This window comes from Mixophyes fleayi, chromosome 7 (assembly GCF_038048845.1).
Source record: "Mixophyes fleayi isolate aMixFle1 chromosome 7, aMixFle1.hap1, whole genome shotgun sequence".
In the NCBI taxonomy this organism is placed as follows: Eukaryota; Metazoa; Chordata; class Amphibia; order Anura; family Limnodynastidae; genus Mixophyes; species Mixophyes fleayi.
The window spans coordinates 10,562,441-10,589,162 of NC_134408.1; the positions used below are offsets into that span (position 1 = coordinate 10,562,441).

General features: G+C 38.2%; 1 protein-coding gene across 1 annotated transcript in view; it reads left to right on the forward strand.

The window, feature by feature from the left end:
- Window positions 1–2,535, forward strand: part of LOC142098451 (uncharacterized) — a 41,941-nt gene extending 39,406 nt beyond the window's left edge. Inside the window, exons 21-22 of the mRNA XM_075181297.1 lie at window positions 1,834–2,181; window positions 2,525–2,535. Coding sequence (XP_075037398.1) covers window positions 1,834–2,181; window positions 2,525–2,535 — 359 coding nt within the window. The remainder of the gene's footprint in view (window positions 1–1,833; window positions 2,182–2,524) is intronic.
- Window positions 2,536–26,722: the final 24,187 nt, after the last annotated feature.

Consider the following 26,722-nt stretch of genomic DNA (forward strand, 5'->3'; position numbering starts at 1 on the left):
TCCAGGAGAGTAGGCAACTATGAGTAACTATGGTTATGATATTGATAGGATTTTTTTTCCCATAAGATTTTATCCCTCTTTATTTTGTATCTCTTAAACCGTGTTGTTTGTAGTATGTAATGCTTATTATAGTGTTTTTATAAGTAATTTTTGAATTGCTTCTAATTGATGACCTGTGATGGGCCTGTGTATAATCAGCATGTGTTATGGACTGAAATAATATCAGGCCTAGTGGGCGGTTCCCACAAAGGCCTGTGCACGTGACTTAGCTGAGTCAGGATCATACAATGCTTAGAGAATAAGAACACAAGACAATGAGTCTGCTTAATAAGTACTTCAATGAATATGAACATAAGTACATATCAACACATGATAAATGAAGCACGATTGTAATGAGATGTAAGAGATAAGCAGATTGTCATATATAACATTGCAAGGAATGGTTAAGCAATACACACGGCAGTAATGGAACACAAATGCCACGTAATCACAAGGAAGAAAAGGTTAGTTATTCACAAGGAACAGCAGTGCTGCAAATCACAAGGAATATATATATAAGGGACATAAATGCAAGTATTAATGAAACACAGAGAATATGTATTGCACCCTCTGAGCACAGAAGGAGCCCACTGCTGAATATTAGCAGGGTTCTGTATAACGAGAGTTGGTAGATCGCTACAACAGGACACAGTGAGTTGACAATTTGCAACAGAGCCCTGTACCAGCACGGAATAGACTTAGCCACGCCAGAACGCAGCACTCAGGACTACACAGTAACTATTGGGTGCCACAACAAGATACAGTAAGGGAGATGACAGCAGGGTTGTGTGCACGGCAGAATATGTTAATTAGCCACGGTAGGGCGTGGCAATGGTTTTGTACTTGCCAGCGGTCTGTATGTAGCATGGATGGTGATTAGCTGTGACAAGACATGACAAAGATAGAGACCAGCAAAGTTCTGTACACAGTAGAGATGGTGGTAACGATGTTTAGGATACCACAGGGGTAATTAGTAGAGATTAGCATTACAACATATATGCAAAGTGAGAGTCTGATCACCACAGCGTGTAGAAATAGCAGCGTCAGCGGAACAGCCCGGAAGGTATCAAATAAGTTCTTGTACAGTAGTATAGGTGAGATGGCAGTTCAGTATATCACAATGATGAGAATCTGCCACTTGGTATAATAAACAAAGTCTTGTAAATTGATGAATAGAGATACTTGCAAACAGGAGAGTCCCAAAGATAGTGCTACCAGCACTGGGTTGATGAAGCAGGTTCACCCACAGGGAATACAATAGGAGGGTTCAGGAATACACAAGGATCAGAGAATGCACAGGAGTCCATGCACAGTGTCAAGTTGCACTGACACTGAACAATTGTCAGCACCAGGTTTAAATAGAGCATGCATGGATCACCTGCCCTGTGGATGTGTCATGTGATCCACACAGGAATGCAGAGGTACAGGGAAAGGTATCAAACACGGGTAGGATTATTACAGCATGTGACCCACATTTACCGTTGATCAAATTGATTATGCAGCCGTCATTTGCAATTGCTTTTAATGAAGCATGTCCCCATTACATTCTGATTATATCCCATTAAAATGTATGGGGTGTGGGACTGTAACTGGTACAGAAGTGACCTTCTATGTGATGGAGATTAATCTAACAGGTTGGGAAACTGATGAGCTTCTACTCTATGTACCCGAAGAGTTAATAAAATGTAGGCCTCTATCTTCTGGGTGTTCTGTTATATTATCATTTTTTTTATTTACTATGTGACATGAACATTTTATTATGTGTATCATCTAGAATTCATTGATTTCTTGTAGATTATCCCTGGTGCCCTGAAATGGAGATTTTGGTTCCACATTTAAAGGTGAATGAAGAAGCCTCACTGCAATGTACAATATCAAACTACTTCCCAAATGCATTATTTGTGATATGGCTCAGAAAGGATAAATTATCGGGTGAAACGCGTTGTGTATCTTCCAATGGGAAGTACAAAGTTTCTCATAATGATTTAGGCAGACAGACTGATAACACATACTCATGTAAGTCAAGTCTGAGTATGATTCACAATCTGGAAACAGAACATGGTGCAGAATTCATATGCCGAGTGGAACATCCCAGCCTGGTACAACCAATGGAGAGGAGCACAGGGTCTCTTCAGATAACTGGTGAGTATGAAGTGCTCCAAAATAATTTGGGATTAATGTGTTCAATGTTTCCTGTCATTATATCATAGTTTCAAGCTAGTTATGCTGTGTGTATAGGAGTTTACTATACTTTGATTAATATCTTTCATTTTGAGGTAATAAACATGTCCACATTAAAAAAAAATATTATTTTGTGTAGTAAAGTTTTTCTATTAAAGGCTAGTCATTCTTACTTTTAGTATGAGAAGCCATTTAAACTGCTTGACATTGTGCACAAAAAATCTACATTCAAGAACTTCTCATTTACATAGAAGAAAATAATATCCTCTTTTTTTAATCAAATCTTTTTTTATTCCGATTTTAGGCATTGCATAGACGTTACATTCTAACATTAAGGTATCTGATATCAAGCAATTGAATATATGGAAAACAATTTCATATATTTATTGCAGTTATATCCGCAAAAAACACCCACAATCATAGACATGGCAATTTAGGGTCACAGTTAGTGGATGGTTGTTCCTCCCAGATAGTTAGTGTTTTACACACACATGCAGCATATTGGTTGTTCTACGGGTGTATAAATACTCCACCACCTTCCGCTATATATATATATATATAACTGTTCCCTTCCAGATTGGCTGACTAACTGAATATATTTATTTTCTCTTAATGTCGCATCTTTTCTCCTCCCCACTCTTTTCCTAACACCTCCTCTTCTGACCTCTTCTTACTCACATTTTATCCATTCAATACACAGATAGCAACAAGTACATTACATAGTAAGTTAATAGACTAAACATAATAATACAAAGACTAGACATCTACTAGTTAACAGATTAGTTTGTAAGTGAGATCAAAGAATTAACAGGACAGTGGGTAAGGCTGGGTACCCACTACAGAAAATTTCTCCTGATGTGATATCTTTAAGGATTTTAGCAATGACTGAAAGTCCTGATCAGCCTACCATATCATGTGTACAAGATTTACCGTTAGATCTGTGCTCTTCATCTGTCATAACCATCTGCTGAAAAGGTGGTGACTCTGTAACTCTATGGAGATCTGCCTGCACTGCTGGTCGTATACTTCAGAACTAACACAACATCATTAATAGAGATTTTTAGTCCGTTTATAAAATCATATCAAATGATACCATGTGCTTTGGAATGATAAATCATGATCGTTGGAGTGTATACACTAATGCAATATCGGATCTAACAGTCGTTTATCGTGTGATAGGCACGATAATTGGGTGAAATAGCCTGTAGTGTGTACCCAGCTTAAGAGTGAAGTAGGCCTGGGCTCAACAAAACAAGGCTAGGGAAGCAGCCTAGAGGTACAAAGGCTAGAAGGACACAAGGAAGGAGGACTCTGCTCGTGAGATCTTAAATCCTAAAACATTCACAATGCAATTTACTAAAACATATATACATACATATACACATGTTTATACCTACATATGTGATAACTGTACTCTATCTATACATTATATTAACCAAATTGGGCTCCTTATGTTACTATATTTTATTTACCAGACTTTTACTTTGTAGGGTTCTTTGATTCTCTTGAACGAAAACCAGTCCTACGTCATGTAATAACTAACTTTGGAGATGTGCTGTGTACTCTGGACCTACACAGTGTTTATTCCAAAGATCTTAAACTCAAATGGACCTCAGGCCAAACTGATCTGTCATCCACAGAGGAATGGAAGGAAATTACTGATACTATATATACTGTATACAGTCAGTGTACAGTCCCAGGACATCTATTTATGGATCCCAGCATTGAAGTGTGTGTGACCTGGGAACACAAATCTATGGATAAACCAGAATCAAGAGTCCTGTCTGGGAGAGACCTCGGTAAGAGCAAGAAATGTCCTTCTCTGGATGACGTTTATTCTCATGATCTATATTATTTTTCACAGTCTGCTGACCACATCCTGACTGTTGTTATAATTCTAATAGCTCAGAAATGTGTTTTACATTTGTGTTACTGATTTGTAGCAGGAATAGTGATGAACAACCCGATTTTGTTCAAAAGCTGCACTTCAACATATGTTAGTGGCTCAAACTTAATATCATAGAATATGGTTCTATTTGGTTATACATTAACTATTTACTTATACAGAGAACATGTTCCCCAGATCAAATAATTATTAGAATCCACATTGTACCTGATTTGCTCAGCACTAATCTTTAGTGCTTTTAGGGGTACATTTAGAGTGGATGTATGCACTCATGTTAATCTTAGTATGCACTTCAAACATATGCAGAAAAAGATGTAGCAAAAAAATCCTCCCTGCATAGATGTATCTTAAAATGCATCCAGCACAGAAACTGTAGTAGTTGCAAGTTTGCAACAGACATATGTCAGGGAACAAGACATTCAATTACAAGGCGTACAATGTTATATTCTGACACCCTACAACAGCATGGAGTTAGCACACGACTATAGCATGACAGGGCTAATAGTCATATTCTATTTGGACACAACATAACAATGTAAGGAAATGTCACATACACAATGGTGAATATTGTTATGAATAAATACAACAGCATCCATAAAACATGTAATTAAATACAAACAACTCCACATCAGTTGTTTATCCATTTAAAATTAAATGAAAATCGTTCTTACTGCAGCAGTCCATATGGAAATGACAAATAAGTAGTTTCAATGGACAACGACAAATGAATACAATTAATTGCTATAATATTGCTGTGATGCTAATGAACTAAATACTATCAGCTGTAAGACAATACACTTAAAGCCAAACAGAAGCGGCTGCACAGTGCAGTTATCATCTCATATTGTTGTACAAGCCTCCCGTACCTGCAAGAGATCCGCCTGCTAAGAGCACTACTACTAATTCCAATTCAGTCACACTTACATGTACATACTGAGCTCGGCTTACACTTGCCCTCCCTATTCCGTCTCTCATATGGGTACACATGTTTGTGAACACGCACAGTACAAAAAGATATATATATCCAGGGAAAAAACCATACATCTAACTTTCTAAGAGCCCTTTAATGTCCAGACTGTATTTGTCAGGTGGAATAATCGGTGAGAATAATACATGTTAAAAGTAGGGATGAGCGCACTCGGATTTATGAAATCCGAGCCCACCCGAACGTTGCGGATCCGAGTCGGATCCGAGACAGATCCGGGTATTGGCGCCAAATTCAAAAGTGAAACTGAGGCTCTGACTCATAATCCCGTTGTCGGATCTCGCGATACTCGGATCCTATAAATTCCCCGCTAGTCGCCGCCATCTTCACTCGGGCATTGATCAGGGTAGAGGGAGGGTGTGTTAGGTGGTCCTCTGTGCTGTTTAGTTCTGTGCTGTTTAGTTCTGTGCTGTTTAGTTCTGTGCTGTTTAGTTCTGTGCTGTTTAGTTCTGTGCTGTTTAGTGCTGTGCAGTGCAGTGCTGTGCTGTGCTGTGCTGTGCTGTGTTCTGCAGTATCAGTCCAGTGGTGCTGTGTGCTGTGCTCTGTCCTTCTGAGGTCAGTGGTGCTGCTGGGTCCTGTGCTGTGTCCTGTTCAGTCCAGTGGTGCTGTGTCCTGTGCTCTGTGCTTCTAAGGGCATAGTTATTTCCCCATTATTCCCAAGTTTTTAAAAAATAAAAAAAAAGTAAAAAAAAATAAAAAATTAGAAATTAAAAAAAATATATATAATTATAACCAAATGTGCAAAACCAATCCAGCAGTATAAGTCCATTGGTACTGCAATATTACCAAGTTCACACATTCTGCAGTATCAGTCCAGTGGTGCTGTGTCCTGTGCTCTGTCCTGCTGAGTTCCGTAGTGCTGCTGGGTCCTGTGCCGTGTCCTGTTCAGTCCAGTGGTGCTGTGTCCTGTGCTCTGTGCTTCTAAGGGCATAGTTATTTCCCCATTATTCCCAAGTTTTTAAAAAATAAAAAAAAAGTAAAAAAAAATAAAAAATTTAAAAAAATAAATAAATATATAATAATTATAACCAAATTTGCAAAACCAATCCAGCAGTATAAGTCCATTGGTACTGCAATATTACCAAGTTCACACATTCTGCAGTATCAGTCCAGTGGTGCTGTGTCCTGTGCTCTGTCCTGCTGAGTTCCGTAGTGCTGCTGGGTCCTGTGCCGTGTCCTGTTCAGTCCAGTGGTGCTGTGTCCTGTGCTCTGTGCTTCTAAGGGCATAGTTTTTTCCCCACTATTCCCAAGTTTTTTAAAAATTAAAAAAAAGTAAAAAAAAATAAAAAATTTAAAAAAAAAAAAAAAATATATAATAATTATAACCAAATTTGCAAAACCAATCCAGCAGTATAAGTCCATTGGTACTGCAATATTACCAAGTTCACACATTCTGCAGTATCTTGTGCTACATATAATGGAGACCAAAAATTTGGAGGATAAAGTAGGGAAAGATCAAGACCCACTTCCTCTTAATGCTGAAGCTGCTGCCACTAGTCATGACATAGACGATGAAATGCCATCAACGTCGTCTGGCAAGCACGATGCCCAATCTCCTAGTACAGGGCATGTAAAATCCAAAAAGCCCAAGTTCTCAAAAAACAGCAAAAAAAGAAACTTAAAATCATCTGAGGAGAAACGTAAAGTTGGCAATATGCCAATTACGACAAGGAACGGCTTAGGCCCTGTCCCGTGTTCATGACTAGTGGTCCAGCTTCACCCAAGGATCTAAGCCCTCCTCCCCCCCCCTACAAAAAATTTAAGAGAGTTATGCTGTCAGCAACAACAACAAAACAGCAAAGAACTCTGCCTTCTAAACAGATGACATCACAAATCCCCAAGGCGAGTCCAAGGGTGTTGTTGGTTGTGAACCCTGACCTTCCCATCACTGTACGGGAAGAGGTGACTCCATCCAGCATTTGCAGCACGCCCTCTGCATATGCTGGAAGGATCACCCACAGTCCAGTTACAGATTTGGCTAATGAAGGTGTGAATGTTGTACACTGGGAGGAGGATATTGATGTAGCTGGCGCTGAGGAGGATGTTGATGATTATGATGCAGACAGATACCAAATTGCATTTCTCAATTTCTATTTATATTCTAGATTATATAACGGCTGAAAAGTTTTCTGTTTTACTCCTAGTGGAGAGGGGATCTGATGCAGACAGATACCAAACTGCCTTTGTCCATTTCTTTGTATATTTGAATTGCTAGTTCTACAGTCTATGCAGGCTGCTTTATTTATATTCAACTACAAGTGTAGGGCGGGGGGGGACATAGATAGCCACCAAAGTAACGTGGTCCATTTAATTTCACTTTCTAGCTCCACAGTCTGTGCAGCCTGCTTTTTTTTATCTTCAAAGTATTTATATTTACAAGCCTTGCAATCTAAATTAACTAGAGGTAGTGACGTGGTAGAACTCCAAAAGGCAGTGTGGAAGCCCCTGTACAAACTGGCTCTATTTTACCTGAGTTGTCCCCCCTCCAGTGTGTACTCGGAAAGAGTTTTTAGTGCAGCGGGGAACCTGGTCAGTGAGCGGCGAAGGAGGTTGCTTCCTCACAACGTTGAAAAAATGATGTTTATAAAAATGAATAATCAATTCCTCAATGAAGTACAGCACTGCCCTCCAGATACTACAGAGGGACCTGTGGTTGTGGAGTCCAGCGGGGACGAATTGATAATGTGTGATGAGGAGGAAGTACACACTGTAGGGGGAGAGGAATCAGAGGTTGAGGATGAGGACGACATCTTGCCTCAGTAGAGCCTGTTTAGTCTGTACAGGGAGAGATGAATAGCTTTTTTGGTGTGGGGGCCCAAACAAACCAATCATTTCAGCCAAAGTTGTTTGGTAGGCCCTGTCGCTGAAATGATTGGTTTGTTAAAGTGTGCATGTCCTATTTCAACAACATAAGGGTGGGTGTGAGGGCCCAAGGACAATTCCATCTTGGAACTTTTTTTTTGGCATTATATGACCAATCAACAGTCGTTTGCCATGTTCAAAAAGTAAAACCAAATCTTAAAAAATTCAAGAAATTAAACCAAAAGTAAAATGCCGTGTCATAATTTAAAACAAGAGTTTTTGATGTGCTCTAAAACTACTGTATTGTTGTTTATATTTTATAAACACTACACTTGAAAGCTTGAGTCTTTCAATAAAAAAGTAACTGTCCATTGCACGAATATTTGCAACAGGGACAATTTTAGGGTTAAGAAAGCCAACTGATAACACTTCGACGCTGTCTGTCTTTATAAACACTACACTTGGAAGTTGGAGGAGGTATTGTGGCCCCGGCACCAAATTTACTACCGGGGCCACTCCACTGTGCAGTCCATATTTAGGTGTATCAGATATTAAACAACGGTGACAGTTGATGCCCAATTTTTTAATTATATTGTGGCCTCGGTACCAAATTGTGTACCGGGGCCACCACACTACGCAGTCCAGATACTTGTTTGGTGGAATTCTGACACGTGGAGGGTTTTATTATTATTATATTGTGTGGACCACTCTATCTATACCACACTACAACTCTATATACCACTCTATTTCATACTTTAATTCTATTTCATACTTTAATTCTATTTCATACTTTAATTCTATTTCATACTTTAATTCTATTACTAATTACCATAAAGAGGAACAAAATAAACCAATTTTACCAAAAGTATAATATGACTTAGACTTACAAACACTACACTTGAAAGATCGTGCCTTTAAATGAAAAAGTCAGTCTTCATTGCACGACTATGTGCAACAGGGACAGTTTTTTGGGTTTACAAAGTCAAACAATAACACTTTGACCCTGTCTGTCTGGGATCTCAATGACGAATTGTCTGTACCATGTTTGGAGGAGGTATTGTGGCCCCGGTATCAAATTGGGTACCGGGGCCACCCCACTATGCAGTCCAGATACTTGTTTGGTGGAATTCTGACACGTGGAGGGTTTTTTAATTATATTGTGGCCTCGGTACCAAATTGTGTACCGGGGCCACCACACTACGCAGTCAAGATAGATAGATGCGTATTGCGTATCATAGATAAAGTACATTCAGTGGTGTGGGGCAAATTGAAAAATATTCAAAATGCACTGACATTATCAAAAACAAGAGGTTGTCACACGCTAAAACTCCAACATGTATATGATGGAGAGGATGGAGGAGCAGCCGTATGTGTAGTGTAATGCAGATCTGTTGAAGGTTTTTTATATATTTTATTGTGGTGCCCAGTGCCCACTCCTCTACGCAGTCCAGGTACATTTATTGGTGCGAATCATAAAAGTTCAGGGTTTTTAATATATTGTGGTGACCCACTCCTCTACGCAGTCCAGGTACAATTATTGGTGCGAATCATAAAAGTTCAGGGTTTTTAATATATTGTGGTGACCCACTCCTCTACGCAGTCCAGGTACATTTATTGGTGCGATTCATAAAAGTTCAGGGTTTTTAATATATTGTGGTGACCCACTCCTCTACGCAGTCCAGGTACATTTATTGGTGCGAATCATAAAAGTTCAGGGTTTTTAATATATATTGTGGTGACCCACTCCTCTACGCAGTCCAGGTACAATTATTGGTGCGAATCATAAAAGTTCAGGGTTTTTAATATATATTGTGGTGACCCACTCCTCTACGCAGTCCAGGTACATTTATTGGTGCGAATCATAAAAGTTCAGGGTTTTTAAGATATTGTGGTGACCCACTCCTCTACGCAGTCCAGGTACATTTATTGGTGCGAATCATAAAAGTTCAGGGTTTTTAATATATTGTGGTGACCCACTCCTCTACGCAGTCCAGGTACAATTATTGGTGCGAATCATAAAAGTTCAGGGTTTTTAATATATTGTGGTGACCCACTCCTCTACGCAGTCCAGGTACATTTATTGGTGCGAATCATAAAAGTTCAGGGTTTTTAATATATATTGTGGTGACCCACTCCTCTACGCAGTCCAGGTACATTTATTGGTGCGAATCATAAAAGTTCAGGGTTTTTAATATATATTGTGGTGACCCACTCCTCTACGCAGTCCAGAAAGATACCTTGTTGCAACGTTTTGGACTAATAACTATATTGTGAGGTGTTCAGAATACACTGTAAATTAGTGGAAATGCTTGTTATTGAATGTTATTGAGGTTAATAATAGCCTAGGAGTGAAAATAAGCCCAAAAACTTGATTTTTAAACTTTTTATGTTTTTTTCAAAAAAAATCCGAATCCAAAACCTTAAATCCGAACCGAGACCTTTCGTCAAGTGTTTTGCGAGACAAATCCGAACCTCAAAAATAACGAAAATCCGGATCCAAAACACAAAACACGAGACCTCAAAAGTCGCCGGTGCACATCCCTAGTTAAAAGTACCCATTAGTCCATACATTATTCATTAATCAACACACGTTAAATTGAATAATTAAATTAATCCAAAATATAAAATAGTTAACATAAAAAAAATTATATTGCACAAATTAAACTATAAAACATACAGTACTTATAAAGGAGCTTACTAATAGTTACTATCCAGCAAAAGGTATAATGGTTTTTCTGAAGTATAAGAATCCATTCTGATTGATGTACGGGTTTCTCAGGGTTATGGATAATATGTCTTACAATGAACGATATTTGTTATAGATACTAATAAATAGGACTAGCTACTGGTGAAGTGATTACATTCTGAACATGAGGCTAATTATAAAGTGGGTAAAGCTGCAGGTATGTCTACAGCCATTTATTACATACTTACAAATCTTTATATAGTACAGAATTTAATATTTATAATTTTATTTATATAAAGGTTTGGCATGGCGCCCAGAAATTCAGGAAGTCCCCATACCTCATGTAATAATGGGGAAACAGACTACTCTCCAGTACAACATCTCCAGGTATTTCCCCGATGCTCTGAGTGTGAGATGGTATAAGAAGGAGGAAGGAGGACAGATATCTAATCCTATATCTGATTGTGAGACCTATAAGATGTCAGTCACCAAGTCCCAGAGACAGCCTGATAACACATACTGCTGTACAGCCAGACTGGTGATCACTCCATCACTGAGAGACCAAGGATCAGACATCATCTGCAGAGTGGAACATCCCAGCCTGGAGGAACCAATAGAGAGAAGTACAGGACCGTTACTAGTCATGGGTGAGTGGACTAGGAAGGTACATTTTATTGGAATCGGTTCTTGAAACTCTCAGTAATTGGCCATTTTCAGATATATCATATGAAAATCTTATAATTAATAATAATTAATTAATAATAATAATAATAAAAATCTTAATATTAATAGATATTTACCACCTTTAACTGACTTCTCTGCCCATCTTCACCACCTCCCCTTTACTTTCTCATAGCCCATGTTTTCTTACCTACTTCAAAGACATATTTGACTCCATTCAACAAAGGACATATCCTGCACACCAGACCCACCTTCTCCCGATCTCCCCAATCCTCCCTCAGTTTACTCTTCCCACTAACTGACTATTCATCATTTTGCATGGCAACCTGTTCCCCATCCTTCTTAGATCGATCACTGACCCATATCTAATCTCTCCTCTGATAATGTCCACTCGCTACCCATTTAGGAATTCCCTACCTCGCCCTATCACACTCTCCCAGTTTTTTTGCAATCTTTAAATGCTCTCTGTATACCCATCTCTTTATTAGAGCTTACATTGCTCCCACACGATACATCTCCCACTGGTACAGCCACATAACTGTCCCGATATGAGCTCTGACCCCCACTTACATCTCTTTTTTCAGCTCTGTCTTTTTCCAATTATATTGTAGCTCTCTTATACTCTTTGTTTTTATGTCTGCATTTCTTTAGTCCTCATTGGGTGTCCCCGATTTATGTATACTTTCTTTTCCCCATTATCCTGCTCTGCAGAGTACAATCAATGACAGCAATAATATTATAGATTTTGGTCACTTTGCTAAACATTTTATTTCTTTCCAGTTAAACCGAGTAACAATAAACCTGTACAACTAATATTGGTCAAAGAACAGGTAAAATACTTCCTGATTCTGGAGAAGTTCTGGCCCAACGATATCCACATTCAGTGGTCTTATGGGTCAGGAGAACAACTAACACAATCCTGTTCATCTAAGGAAAAATATAAAACAAATAAAGATGAAACATTTAGTGTTACAAGTGAATGTGGACTTCCTGAGAATCTCTTAAACATCCCGGACCTCAGAGTACGTGTAACTTGGACCCATGAGTCCATGGATGATCCTGGGTGCTGTGAGCTCTCTATAAGAGATAGAGGTAAGGATTATGTTTTCACATACACTTCACCTATGATTTCTTGTGGCACAGTAATTAACCTACCATGCTGACTGATTACAGATAACTATACTTATTGTAACTGGGGTGAAAATATCTTCAGGTTGGTGGGTAATTTATTTTAAGATTTTTAACAATTGTACATTTCTTATTTCTGTACAATATATTTTCCATATGCTATATTTACTGCTTTGTGATATACAATTTTTTAGCAGTTTAACATAAAATATAATTAAGAATTGTAATTGCCAGTTAGCACAGAAATGCTTTGCAAGAGCACACCTGAGAGCAATCTAGGCCATAAGCAAATGTGGAGATTTCTTTCTATCAGAAGATGGACCCTAAATGCAATACTATGGATAACAGACATCTTCATGCAATTTGTGTTAGGAATGTTTTCCAAATATGAAATATTTCTTTGTAATGTAACATTTTACACACTCATAGCACAATACATGACCCTGCTGTAGCCTGGAACTTAATATGAAATGGTCACTACAATGTTAAGCAAAAAAAATATTTTATGGGACTGAACAGTATGCTATGGTGAGATTTCTTTCTATCCTGATCCTCTGGGCTGTGTATGTGAATTTTCATTGAAAAATGTTAATTTAAAATGCCAAAAAATACCTTATACTCAAATTCAGTGTCCATGACATAATGGGAATTGCAGTGTCTCAAGCTCTACCAAAAGCAAGATCATACATAACACGCGTAGATGGACCAACTCAGTAGCAATGTCCCTGGAAACTTTTGTATAATATTGAGAACTATTGTTATGACATTAATGGACATGTGTGAATTGTTGTGTTTACATAATGTATTATCCCTCTTTGTTTAGCATCTCTTGAACCTTGTTCTTTTCATTTTGTATTGCTTAGTTTAGTGTTATTAGAAGTAATGCTTTTGTTGTTTTCTACATGTTGACCTTTAATGGGGTTGTGTATTCTGAGCATGTGCCCCATGTTTACTGTTGAACAAAATGTTATTATATAATTATACAATTCCCTTTATCAGATACCTCTAATGAGGATTGTTCAAATACCTTCTAATTATATTCCATTAATATTATATTGGAGGTGGGACTGTATCTGGCCAGTAACAACTTCATCTGTGGGGGAGATTAGTCTAACAGATTGAAGAACTGATTAATCTTTTGTGTTTGCTTTTATTGTTTATATTTACTATGTGGCATGTACTTTTGATTATGTGAATGAACTTAAATTCATTTATTTTCTGTAGACTATCCCTGGCGCCCGGAAATGAAAATGGAGTTTTCAGTTCTAAGGATCAATGAAGAAGCCTCACTGCAATGTACAATCTCAAACTACTTCCCAAATGCTTTATCTGTGATGTGGTTCAGAAAGGACAGAATAACTGGTGAAACTCCTTGTGTATCTTCTAATGGGATGTACAAAGTTTCTAATATTGATTTAGGCAGACAGATTGATAGCACATATTCATGTACGTCATGTCTGAGTTTTATTCCCACTGTGGAAACAGGACATGGTGTGGAATTCATATGCAGAGTGGAACATCCCAGCCTGGTACAACCAATGGAGAGGAGCACAGGACCTCTACAAATATCTGGTGAGTATCACAAGTTCTATAATAAGTTAAATTTGTTCTACAGCTTTAGAAAATCAATCTGAGGATGTTCCAGGGTATTTATGTTAGTCCCAGAAGATAACTTTAGCTTGTTTACTGGGCCAACCTATATTTATCACACTTAAGCAACTTTTTAACATTTTTAGAATTGTAATCATTAAATGAGGGTTCATTCTCACAACAGTGGCAGCTAGTCCCAGATTGTTGGACAACAGTTTCAACGTGGAGTTCTGTGACCTCCCTATAAATCTGGAGACGATGTGAAACTTCCCATCTATTCTTTTTTGGGATAACAAACTAATACAGGTCTTGTTTCAAGCATTGTGTGTGATGGAAGTGAATGTTTAGGAAGGCGGACATTTTGCCCATGCCTTAACATCCAACAGCAGCAGCTTTCAACCACTAGCCTGATTGGAGATGTGCTTGCAGCTTTGGCTTCTTTATTAGAGGAACTTGTTCATTTAACTATTTCTACTGCTATGTCTATACATCATCCCATTAGTGCTAGAGAGATGCTTCTAAAGCAGCCACTGTAGACACGCTGAGTCTGATTCATTAAGGAAACTAAGGGAAAAAAATGAGTAAGTTTTCTCCAGGGTAAAACCATGTTACAACACAAGGGATGCAAATTAGTGCATTATTTTGCACATGATATATACTGTCTGTTTTTTCATGTAGCACACAAATACTTGATAGCTTATTTGTACACTGAAATTTAAAGTTGATCTAGGACAAGGGTTGACAACCTCATCCTATCAGTGTGCTGGCTAAAATCTAGTCAAGTCCATGCGTGCCAGTTGGGTGCATATATATATATATATATATATATATATATATATAGTAACAAAGGGAGGCATTTAGCTGGCAATATGCATAGAAAGCATGGAAATAGAGTAAAACGTTTGTGCAGTAATGCACCTAGATTGATGACTTATGTCTGACAAACAATAGTTTATGGTTTGGTTAACTTACATGGTTTGAAGTGTTCCTCCTCAGAGCAAACAGACAGGGTGTGTCTGTCTTAGGACAAACAGAGCCACTGATGGGAGTTTCCTCTTAAAGGGAAGGTGGGTGTGTCACCTGCCCATCAAGCTAAGGCTGGGGGAGGAGTATCATGTATAAAAGCTTGCTTGTTTCATTTGTCCAGTGAGACCAACGCTGGGGAAGCTGGCTGGTCTTGAGAGAGCTGGTCTATGTCTAGCTAGCGTTTAGGGTCTCCAGAATTGCTGTGAAATCTGTACGGTGTCGAAACATTTACCATCCTGACAATAAAACTACATAGAAAAGAAGAAGTTGTTCGCGTGTGTTTCAGCAGTAGCGGGCTCTTGCCACAATATATATATATATATATATATATATATATATATATACACATTTAATTATGTCTCATTTTGCTAATATCATATTAATAGTATTGGGACCAACAAATAAACGTTCATTTATGCCACACAGTAGTGCCCACACTTTGTATTACACCACATAGTTAAGCCACAAATTTATATCATGCCTCATAATTGTGCCCCCGATTCATATTATGCCTCATGGTTGTGCCCACAATTCATATCATGCGACATAGTTGCTTTACTTTCCTTAATGAATCAGGCCCTCTATGTTCTTTTGTGCAGGGCGCCAGGCTGATTGAAAAAACATAGGTTAACTCATTAAGCGAGTTCTCTAGGCACCACTGTACTTTGTACCATGCCCTTTAAAAGGGTCATTAGCTCTTGGGCACATTGGGCTCCCCAGGCTCAGAGACTATTAGTGCTGACAGCTGGGAACACTCTTGCGGGACTTCCTGCTAGCAATTAGCCATATTTCACAGGAAGTGCCAGTCAGCTGGAAGCATCATTTCAAACAAAAATGGTTAAAATCACCAGGTGTCTTTAGATGCTCAGACATCTAGGTAACCATGGGAAACCATAGTTTGACATTGTGTCCGAACAGATTTCCCAGGTCCAACAACTGCAGAGCCAGACCCTCTATTGAGAAAGTCCCATCAGAAAGGTGATAAAAGAAGGCCACCCCGAGTAAGATAGTTTTCTACTTCTATGGACAGTGCAGACTAGGGGTTACAGCTCTTTTTCTACTAGTCTCGGATCATTGAAAGGAGCTATAGATCATAGCTGCATGAAATTTGCCCCTTTATGTGCCTGAAAAAAGCAGGTAGATATTGGGTTTAGTACAGAGGAGTGGAGAGGATTGCATCCATCAGCAGAATCAGCACTCCGGGAATGGTCTTTATAGCTCAGTTAGGATACGGTTTTATGTTAGGCTTTGTACTGTGAAAGCTCCTGGTACTAGTTTATGTAAAGTGCTTTAATTGCTGTGTGGTATATAATAAAAGTATGTTTTACCAGTTCCTTGCCCAGGTGATTTGTACCCACAGAGGTACCGAATGTACTAGGTTGTCTTCAGGCAAACCAGCCAGCTGGTACAGAAAAAGACCTAAACATTAACCTTCCTGGGATTAACCTTCTGCCAGAATCTGCTGCAGAATAATCCTATTAATTTTCCACAGTTATTGAAAATATAACTGTTCCTGATGTTCTCTTCTGATCTCCATCTCTGTGTTTCTCTTACCAGGTCTGGAAAGTATCACATGAAATAAATTTGTCAACACAAATCTAGAACCAGGTCAATTTTGTATTACGGTAAATAGATGACATATTGACTTGTAGCATTATTCTACACTGCTCTGTGCAGATGTAGGGTACATACCCTACTGCTAATTTTAGTGCTGAAATATTTTCTATGTCTACAGGCCTTGTATGATTATGTCAACAAGGGGGTAAATCCTGTGACCATTTTGAACCATTTGTGTTTGGCTTGCTGGGTCCACCTATATCAGGCCTCTAGCCAAGAATACTATCGCAGTGTGGGTTCCCTGCAAAAGCCACTAACCGCATTGGCTATCATACATTTTATTTTGCTTTTCAATCATTTCACGGCTCTGCATTGAGCAAGTCTTCATTGTGGATTTGTTTTTTCCCCCCAAAGGATTAAAAGCAGCTAGAAAGATGAAGACCCCCTGTATTTAAGTGAATAATAAATTGGTAAAGAGATGTGTGGGGGGCGTGCTTACTTTAATAAAATATTTATTCATGGTGTGAGTGTTTTAATTTAACAGTGTTTTTTGACTAGTGCACTAAAGGTCCCAGTGGCCCTGAATTCCAGACACATACATGTGTTTGTAGTTCGGCAAGTTCCAGAATGCTCTTGTTTTACAAATGCCAGCATACCGTAAGCAGTTTATAGCTGCTAGAGCTTTCTAGGACCAGTATTGTATCAGAAGAAAAAATCTGAAATTTCTCTTAGAACCATTCATCCCCTCAAACTCATCCATTCTTTTTTCTTTCTTTCTTTCTTTTTTAATTTATTTAAAGCACCAATCCAACAAATAAGATTTTTTACTTATTCTACAAATCATTATCTTCTTTTAAAAATCTCTCTGGATAGCAGATAAGTATGGCTGCCACAAGCTCACAGCTCTCAGCATTTCTTGAGATGATACAGGAGGGTGATGGAGGGGGAGTGTGTGAAAATGGCATTTCAAAGCCTCTCTGTTCACTCCAACATATGGTTGTCCATAACACTGAACAGAATTATAAACCATTAAGAGCAGCCTGAAGAAACAAGTCAAGAAAAATATGGTAAATACCAGCATTTTTCTTATAGCTTGACATAGGGATTTATGTTAAATGAACAGGTCTAATTTTTTTCATGGGACTTCTGTTTTAATTAATTTTTTTCAAACCCGAATGACATTCATTATCATGATGTTGCTTTTGGCATAAATGCGACAAGGTCAAAATGAGCCCCTTAGCATGCATATTGAGTATACAGAATATTTTTTATATTCAATTAGTTTATTACTTTGTTTCTCTTTTTTTCCCCTACCTCTTCATCTTTGGGCATTGATATCCAACAGAGAAACAATTTAAGTGCTTAATAACAGTTTTAATTCTTATTTAAGCTTTGAAGGGATGAACAAGGATTCCCTTGTTACAGCAGCATAATTCTTCTGCTAGTAGACCATGGTTAATTTATTAGAGCGCCATCAGTTTTTTATGTCTAGTATTTGTTCGCCGCCTAGATGAGCTCACATTTCACAGAATGGTTACAGTTTGCCTCTGCTTTACTCTACTTTAATCTGGGGCCTGATTCATTAAGTCATGGATACGGAGCGCAACGTGTGAATCTGCTCTGAGTACTTCCAAATTCAACAAGCAGCAGATCTGAAGATACGTACGGCGATGAATTTGAATGTAGATCTGATGTGCTCTACTACACAAGACCCTGCATGATAAGTCCAATACCTATGTGCAATATAAATTTGCAAAAAAAAAATCCAATTAATGCCACCAATTAATAATATAGGTATCAATGATAAAACAGTTTTGTTTTTTTTTATAATTTTTTTTCCCCATGAAATACATATATTAAGATGTAATTAATGTCTACTCTACATCAAATACATTTTTACAGTTGCTCCTGATTGCAAACACATGTTATAGCATGCATACAAGACTGTCCTCACTAGTACTCAGGACTTAGACTAACCTGTAGCTGGAGCAAGAGATACGGCAAAACAAACAAGTACCCAAAGATGGAATCGGTTCTGGCTGCGTGCGCTTGAGTTTGGCAGGCCCATACTGTACATTGACTATGGGCAAACGCCCCTTCCCGGCCCCAGCTATAGTAAGTGTCCTTTGCGTTCGAAGATGAATTGTTGAGACTTTGATTTGTTGAAACGTTGCTGCATTATGTAGCGTATTGTCCGGAGTGATTTTGCGTATTGTACACATAAAATCGGCAGGTACCTGACTTGATGAATCCGCCACATTGTCTTCCTCTCAGAAGCAGCTGTCTATAGCGGGGATCCTATCCCTTTGTATCCACATGGTCCAGAGCTTCTGGCCATGCCTCCCCTGGACAGAAGCTGTCAATACATTAGATGTATTTTGGTGGCTCCTGAATGTTTTTCCCTGTGCTGTCTGTTATGTAGATTTTTTTCCCTGGGGTTTACTCACCAGCAAAGTGCATGTTTGGCATCCTCCTGACTAGTTCCACCCTTCATCCACCTGCTGTAGTTGCCACCTTCTGAGCAAGGTGGGTGAAACCTCCAACTTGGCTGTGTCAGCTCCTAGCTCTAGTCTGATGAGGCCTCTTTCAGAACTTATGTTCTCCACTCATTTAGTGGAGCACTACACAGTACATTTTGGGGTTAATCTCTCTTTCACTCCATGCACTAATTTGGGGACATGGCACATACTCACTTAAACAATTTTGGAATGACTATCACTCAGGCGCTACCACAAATGAATGCGTAAAATAACACAGAGTTTCCACTTAAAACACTGCTTGCCTTTTTTTTAAATTTAGTAAGTAACCCCCCCCCCCCCCCCCTTTCCACGACACTTCAGAATCTCTCTTATATTTTTGGTGGGGAATCTCGCTGTCAAGGCACTTTTGGGGAGTAGGCTTCCCAAGATGACTAGAACAAATGCCTAAAAAGTGTTGCTTTGGACAGGTCAACTATGCCACTTTTCTGTCCTACTGCTTAAGCAAAGTATTAAAATTTTGGGGTGCTCGTCTCTGCAGTTCTTCTGATGGAAAAGAATGGGAAGCAGGTTATTTACTTATGGTCTCTCACTACATCACTTAACTTGACCCTTTGACTGCCAAAGGACTCACTCTCTACATTCAGCCTAAAATTTCAAAGGTTGAATGCTACTTGCACTGCATTTGAGCAGTTACAAGAAAACACATCGATCACTAGCCACTGATCCGTGTGTTTTCTTGTAGTGCTGCAACATTACAGATACACACATATTACAATGACCCCTAGGCAACAGCCACTAAAAATGTCAGGGATAGAGAGACTCTCCTTTAGAGCCTTGATCTCCCATTCCTTGACTCAGAAAAACATGGCGGCACTTTTATTTGGAAGAGGAAATTTTTTGTTCTGATGTGGTTACTATTTTTTAATTACTTCCTGCAGGTTGTTCTCGATTACCAGGAATGAAAATAGAATTGAACTAGACAGGAGAATGGGCGATTAAAAAAAGGTTTTAACTAGAAAGTGGCTTTTTTAGAGCCATGTTCCTGCTCTCCCAAATAAGTAATATATTTTGACAGCTATGACACTGATATCCAATTGTGCTGCATCTTACCCAATTCACTGCTATCCCTCATCATTTAAAGGGTTATGTAATAAGACACCATTGTAATTCCTGGAATTATCAGTCTTACAGCAGATAGTGTCTACAAATCTAGAGTGAGGAACCAATTATTGAGTGTTATTTCATCAAGGATACAATTTGAAGCACTTCTGTGAAGTTATATTTAGCCATATTTTATTTAGGCTTTATAAAATATACTTCTCAGAACATAGGAACCCAGAAGATTCTGTTTGTCTGTGGAGATAGCGGGATCCAGATTGCCCTACACCGTTATATATTAAAATCTATATAAACAACATAGGATAAAAGTGATAATGTGAATAAAGATCCTTCTGTGATATTTATAAAAATTAAAGTTTATTACAGTGGGTTCTGGTGAAACAATTCACATAACTAATTATACAATAAAGAGGCTACAGGCACAGAATGTTTTGTAATACATGTTATTTCTTCTACAAAATCTATACGTTTTATTATTTTGCTGGTTTGTAAGGATAATTTGATGGTAAATGAACTTGCTTTTAAATCATTCATGAATAAAGACTAAGTTTTATTATAATTCAGTTCCTTGTAGTGCACAACAATAAATACATATTTTAGAAAGGTATGACAATCCATCTTTTCAGACTGTTTGCTCAACTTTATTTAGTGAATAATTGAAAAATGTGTAAAATGTTCCTCTATTGCGCCACTTCCTAGAAACTGTAGTGCACTCTAGTCTTGCATTATAAAGATAACTGACTACACATTTGATGCGGTAGATTGTCTTGTTTCCTAACTGGGATGTCTTTTGAATCAACAAACTGGTTGTAGAGCATCAAGCATCTATTCTCCACAGTGTCAGTTATTCCTGATGCTATACTCGGTATAGACTGTAACTAGCAACGCACCTGGCAATACACACATAATTAATATTGTTCGCTATATTTGTAGGATCACCAGATCCAGTGGAGTAGAAGATACGATAGCAGTTAAAACTCAGAAATACCAATGATTATTATGCATTGTAACTTAAACCTGCTGTACAGTATATTTGGGAGATTTGAAACACACTGGAAGTTAGCTTCAAATCTTCCCCAACACCGTTAGTTTTGACTTTTTTTAAGTTAGGGGTCCTGAACTTGTGCCCCACAGCTCAAAAAAGTAGGTTCTGCATCAGCTTCCACATCATTTAAGATTCTCATCATGGTCATCCAACTTAGAACATGATTCTTATTGATATCTTAATATTACTATAACTATGTAATATCCTGCTTACTATATTGTAAAAGAACCAACATACTTAACTTGTATCCAACAGTAAAGAAATGAAAAATAATTATTAATTTAAAACTGTTGTTTTACAGATGACCCCCAGATTTAATCTGACTCTCAGGCGGAAAAAGACGATGACTATCTGTTTTGACCAACCAACGCTATTGTCCGGGAGGATGATATGGGGAGTCCAGGGAGATTTTGGGATACAATAAATCCCCAGGAATGTAAACTAATGCCAGTAAATACAATTATGTATCATGTATATTAGCTACAAAATACACATTCTGTACATTGTAGATATTTCACATAGTGTCATCCCATTTGTTTTTTATACCAATGATCTTATAATAAAACATTTATTGACTGCATTTCTGTGTGTCTCATTTTTTATTATTTGGTGTTTTTGCTTTGTTTCTGAATTGTCTTGTTTCACATGTTTACATAACTGTAATAATCAATCCTGGCCAGAAGGGCAGGAAGGCAGAACAGTCAGCTGTCCTGGGGGCAGCAGGCTTGAAGCCCAGGTCCTGAGGCCAACCATTATTGTTCTCAGCAGGACCTTGTCTGCATTATAAAGGCTGCATTTGAGCACCATCAGGAAGGATTATTCACTAGTCATGGTGTCTGTGGATCATTTAAAGGGCCACTAAGCCACAAATACTAGCTGTCTTATGCTACTAATAAATATTCACAAACATATTTCTAAAGGTTTCATACATATGTGTCGAAGCCAAGTTTTTTTGGCTGCTGTTTGTCCTGCCATTCAGTCATATAACATATGTGAAATGTACTGATTTGATTAGCTCCCATGAACCCTTGTTAAGAAGAGTTGTTCCATTTTGTTTTGATGTTCCTACAAACAAGGGTGCTACAAATCCATTCAAGTATTTAAATTTGAGTGTATTTAATATAAAGTTAACTTTTAATTATAGTGAGATGGAAGTTAATTTTCTTGTACTTAACAATATATCTTGAAGAAGGAAAGTTGTATACCTGAAATTAGGAGAGGCCCACCGATTGCAACTCCTATGTTTTTTTCATTAGTAATCACCATTAAAACTGGTCAAAAAATTTCCCAATAGTCAGTTTACACATATAAGGAGAAATTGCTCTAAGAAGATTGTCTTTGGGATCAAGGCAGATAAACTGAAACAACAATTTATATAACTACGGAAAGACATTTAATATTAGTTTATAAGCAAGAAAATTATGGACAAATTAGATCTAAAAATGCAATTTATAACCCAGAACAAACAGATTGAAAGAGTGATTAAAAAACACTTGTTAATTTTAGAAAAGGACCCTGTATCAACTGATTTAATAACAGAAATCCTAGGTTTATCTATACAAAAGCTAAGAACTTGAAGAATTAATTTGTTTAAAGCATAGTTTCTTTTCCTGGAAGCACGCTGCCAATCAATGGTTTTCTACAGCAAATGTTAGCTATGTAAAAAAAAGACCTGCTCTCCTGGGAGTTCGCAAGAACTACCCAAAATTCCGGAGTTTCCCGGACATTCTGGGTGAGTGGGCAAGTATCCTATTTGACAAAATCATGCTCACGTTGAATGACATATGTGGAAATGTCAGGGGATCCAATGATGATCAGTTAGCAGTCCCCTTACTATTTTCGGATTTCTACAGGGAAATGTAATTTAAACATTTATTTGAAAGATGTTAATCTCTTGAGATTAGATTTTTGCTTTTGTTACATCATGGGTTGTCTGTTGGATATAAATATTGAGTCATGTGATCCAAAATATCCAAATTGGAGGGTCGAGCTTTAGAAGAAAGGAGTGCAGTGAAATCCCCAATCAGTTTGAAAAAGGCTAACTCCGAAACACGTTGCTGGGATTAGTCGGTGTGACGGACAACTAACAGAATTTCTAAGAAACTTGAAGAGGGGAAACGGAATTTGAGCCCAGATTGTTTTTTTCCATCTCTTTAGACTCTACTATACCATACAATGTTTCCTGGAAATCTGTTAGGAGGCTTGGTAACGCTATGGTGGACTAATATTTGTGTATGTGAGTTTATATATTTAAAGGTTAAGAGGGTTGTTTAATGAATTTTATAAGCTTGCTTGTTGAGATGGATTTTCAGAGAAGGCTTGAAGCTTTGAAGACTAGAGGAAAATCTTATTGTGCAAGGAAAGACATTCCACAAAATAGGTGCAGGTAATAAGTGTGGATGAGAGAAGCAGATCTGCGCATAAGCAGACCCATCCAAGATGGCGGCCGCCAGCGGGACTCGGTCAGAGCGCCGGAGAGGTAAGTAAGCCAGGTCCCGGCTAGCGGGTCCCCGACGTGTGACAGTTTGTCAGTGCAGTTTCTGTGGAATGTTGGGAACGAAAGCCTGACTGACGAGGGCCCAATAGGTTGTGTGAGAATAGAAAGAGTATTAAAAAAAAAAAAAATTAACTGGGAGAATATCCACAGAAATATACATTTCTCTGTACAGGTTTTTAAAAAATGATTCAAATAAAGATAATATTATATTATTATTATTAATAATAATAATAATAATAATAATTGTAGGTGCTAAGCTGATAATTAGTCTGTGAGCAATTCACATTTAAACACCAATGAGTAACAAAACGAAATATACTAAAAGAAATGGAAAAGAGAATTACACGATTTAATGAATATCCAGTTTTACTGTTTCAGTTAAACCCACAGGACACAAAGTCATTAGAGTATATATCCAGTAAGTTTCTCTCATATTGAGTCGCTTAGATCATATTTCTTCCCCATTCTGGTGTTTGGTCTGATCAATAACTGAACCCCTTGACCGTGTCTGCATGCTTTTATGCATTGAATTGCTGCCACATGATTGGCTGATGAGATATTTGCATTAACAAAGAGGTGGACCTAAAATAGTGTCCACGGAGTGCATGTGACAAGGAGAAAGTGGGGAGGACATATGTCATATATGTCCTCTCACCATTCTGACCTTGTCATATATGAGGGTGGAGGGACAACCACTTCTCTTGCCCAGGCCTTTTAAGTTCATAAAACGCCCCTGAATTGAAGCAAGCAATGTTCCATGAGAACGGAGCCTGTAAAGATGACACTTTTAGGCAGCAACATTATTGCAACATTTAGAAGTTAGTAAAAGAGGAATAATATGTGTTCTTTTGTTTAAAAGTTTAACATTTCACCAGCAGATGGCACTATTCATCTTCACAACAACAATCCATTTTGTCAGTTCAGTGCTTTTTGTCAATAATGCTAAACAGAGCAAATAATTTTCCTGGTGGTATTTATTTATTTGATCTCCGCTTGCCTTTACCAGCCCTCTCTCCAGGTGTAGAAGCTATCTCCATATGCAAACTAACACTAACATGGGTACATTCTGAATAAGGACAAAATAAGCCCCACTCCTGATCTGGCCCCCGCTCAGGTCCTCACCAACACCCATGTTTGGGTGTTGAAACACCGCCCACATTCACATAAGTCCTGCCGCTTTTCAGGTCAGTGATTCTGTCCTCCAAAATTGGGACATTTCGGAGATATGCCTTGTGCAAGGCAGCTCTGTCCTATTGTTTTATCACTCCCTCTGTCTTATCTTGTAATTCAGCAGCTCCTTACGCTGCATTTCTATGTTATTCTTCACAGTCCCAATACTGGCTACCATTTTTCTTTTTACTTCAGGCTCTCAAGTTCATATCTCACAACTGTCCCACTTTCTGAGGGAGACTCCGGAATGGCGGACCGCGAAAGGGGCAAAATTTGGTCCAAAAGTAATTGTCTGGGGAAGGATCTCGGCAGGTTTGGGGCAGATTGCGAATGAAGCTTAATTTTGTCCTACTTTTGTATGTCTCAATGTTAGGAGGTTTGTTTTACTCCAGACTCTGGCTCTACCACTGCAAATCTTATCTTTACTAACTCCTTTCTTTCTACTGGCTGAAAGTCTCGCTTATCTAATATTGTCAATCTCTTTTCCTGCTCTACTCCGTTAGTGGCTCCAACACTGTCTCTATGTCACTTTCTATTTCCTCTACCCGTGCTCATACTTATCAATTAAGATACAGGTGCTGGAGAAACGGCAGCCGAAGTCCACATAGCATGTCCGCACTGTGCATCCCTAGTACCCAGTAAAAATTTGGCTCTATAGTATGGGGCTCTGAAAGAGCCACCACCTCAAAGATTAAAGTAGGAGAAGACCTTAACAGTGATTCCATATTTCTATTTCTCCCTGGGAAATTTGGCCCTGATCAGGAAGTTTCCAGGAAATTGGGATAGACTGATAATTCTAAATGTTTGTAATGTTTAAACTTGCATTAAAAAAAAAAAAAATGTCTGTCTGGCTTCCGAGACTTTTGGTGGAGAGGAGATGATGGATTCATAACTTTTCCAAGACTTTTCTTCATAATGCGTTTATTCCAATTCGCCTGATCTGTTTGTTCCATTTAATACCAGATATTTTAGTGCAGTATGAATAGCTGTTTGTGATGTAAAAAACAAATCCTGTACCTTTGTCTCTTTTACAGGAATCTGGCATCCAAGTTTATGAGATTTTCAGAGTAAGTGACACCTGCAAGTAATGAAACACGTATTGGAACGTAAAGAATGTATTTAATTGAAACTTCTTCTTTAACAAAATAAGATTAATCTCTTATTCATTTAACCTCTAGAGCGATTATCTCTGCCCCAGTTATACAATCTCTGCATCAGTTAATTAGCCAGTATTCAGGTGTGTTTGTATTATTGCTACGGTATTAGGACTTATATGACCTACTTATTTGTTTAAGAATTGTATTGCAGGCCTGTGTAGTGTGAGGTTATCTGATGGTTGAGTCCAGTCATTAATCTCATGTCTCTGTAACCCTTACAAACTAATTCTGTGTAGGGTGCAAGCATAGTGTATGGTGCAGATTTAGGGTTTAGTGTGTTTGTTATAAGTGTGTTTTAAAATGAGAGTGTAGTTAGAGTTATAAATGAGTTAAACAGGAGTTGACAAGGAAGTGAACAGTTTACCTGGAAATTTCGCTACAAGAGAACAAACCTTCCACCTCATTAACCTGCTTTGTGTATTGTCTGGAAACTCCCTACAGAACTGTGTACAACCCATGCTTCCTATAACTGCTTTACACACTGTTCTTTAGCTTTTATTCTCTTTGTGAGTTTACTGTCAACCCATTATGCCCATTATACCTACTACCTCATACCCTCTTTCCCCAGTGCACCTTAGTTTACTAAAAATCTTTGCACTTTCTCATGAATGTTCCCAAACTCCACTCTGAGTGCCACTAACTCCTGTTGTCTCAGCACTGACCTCTCCCTCTA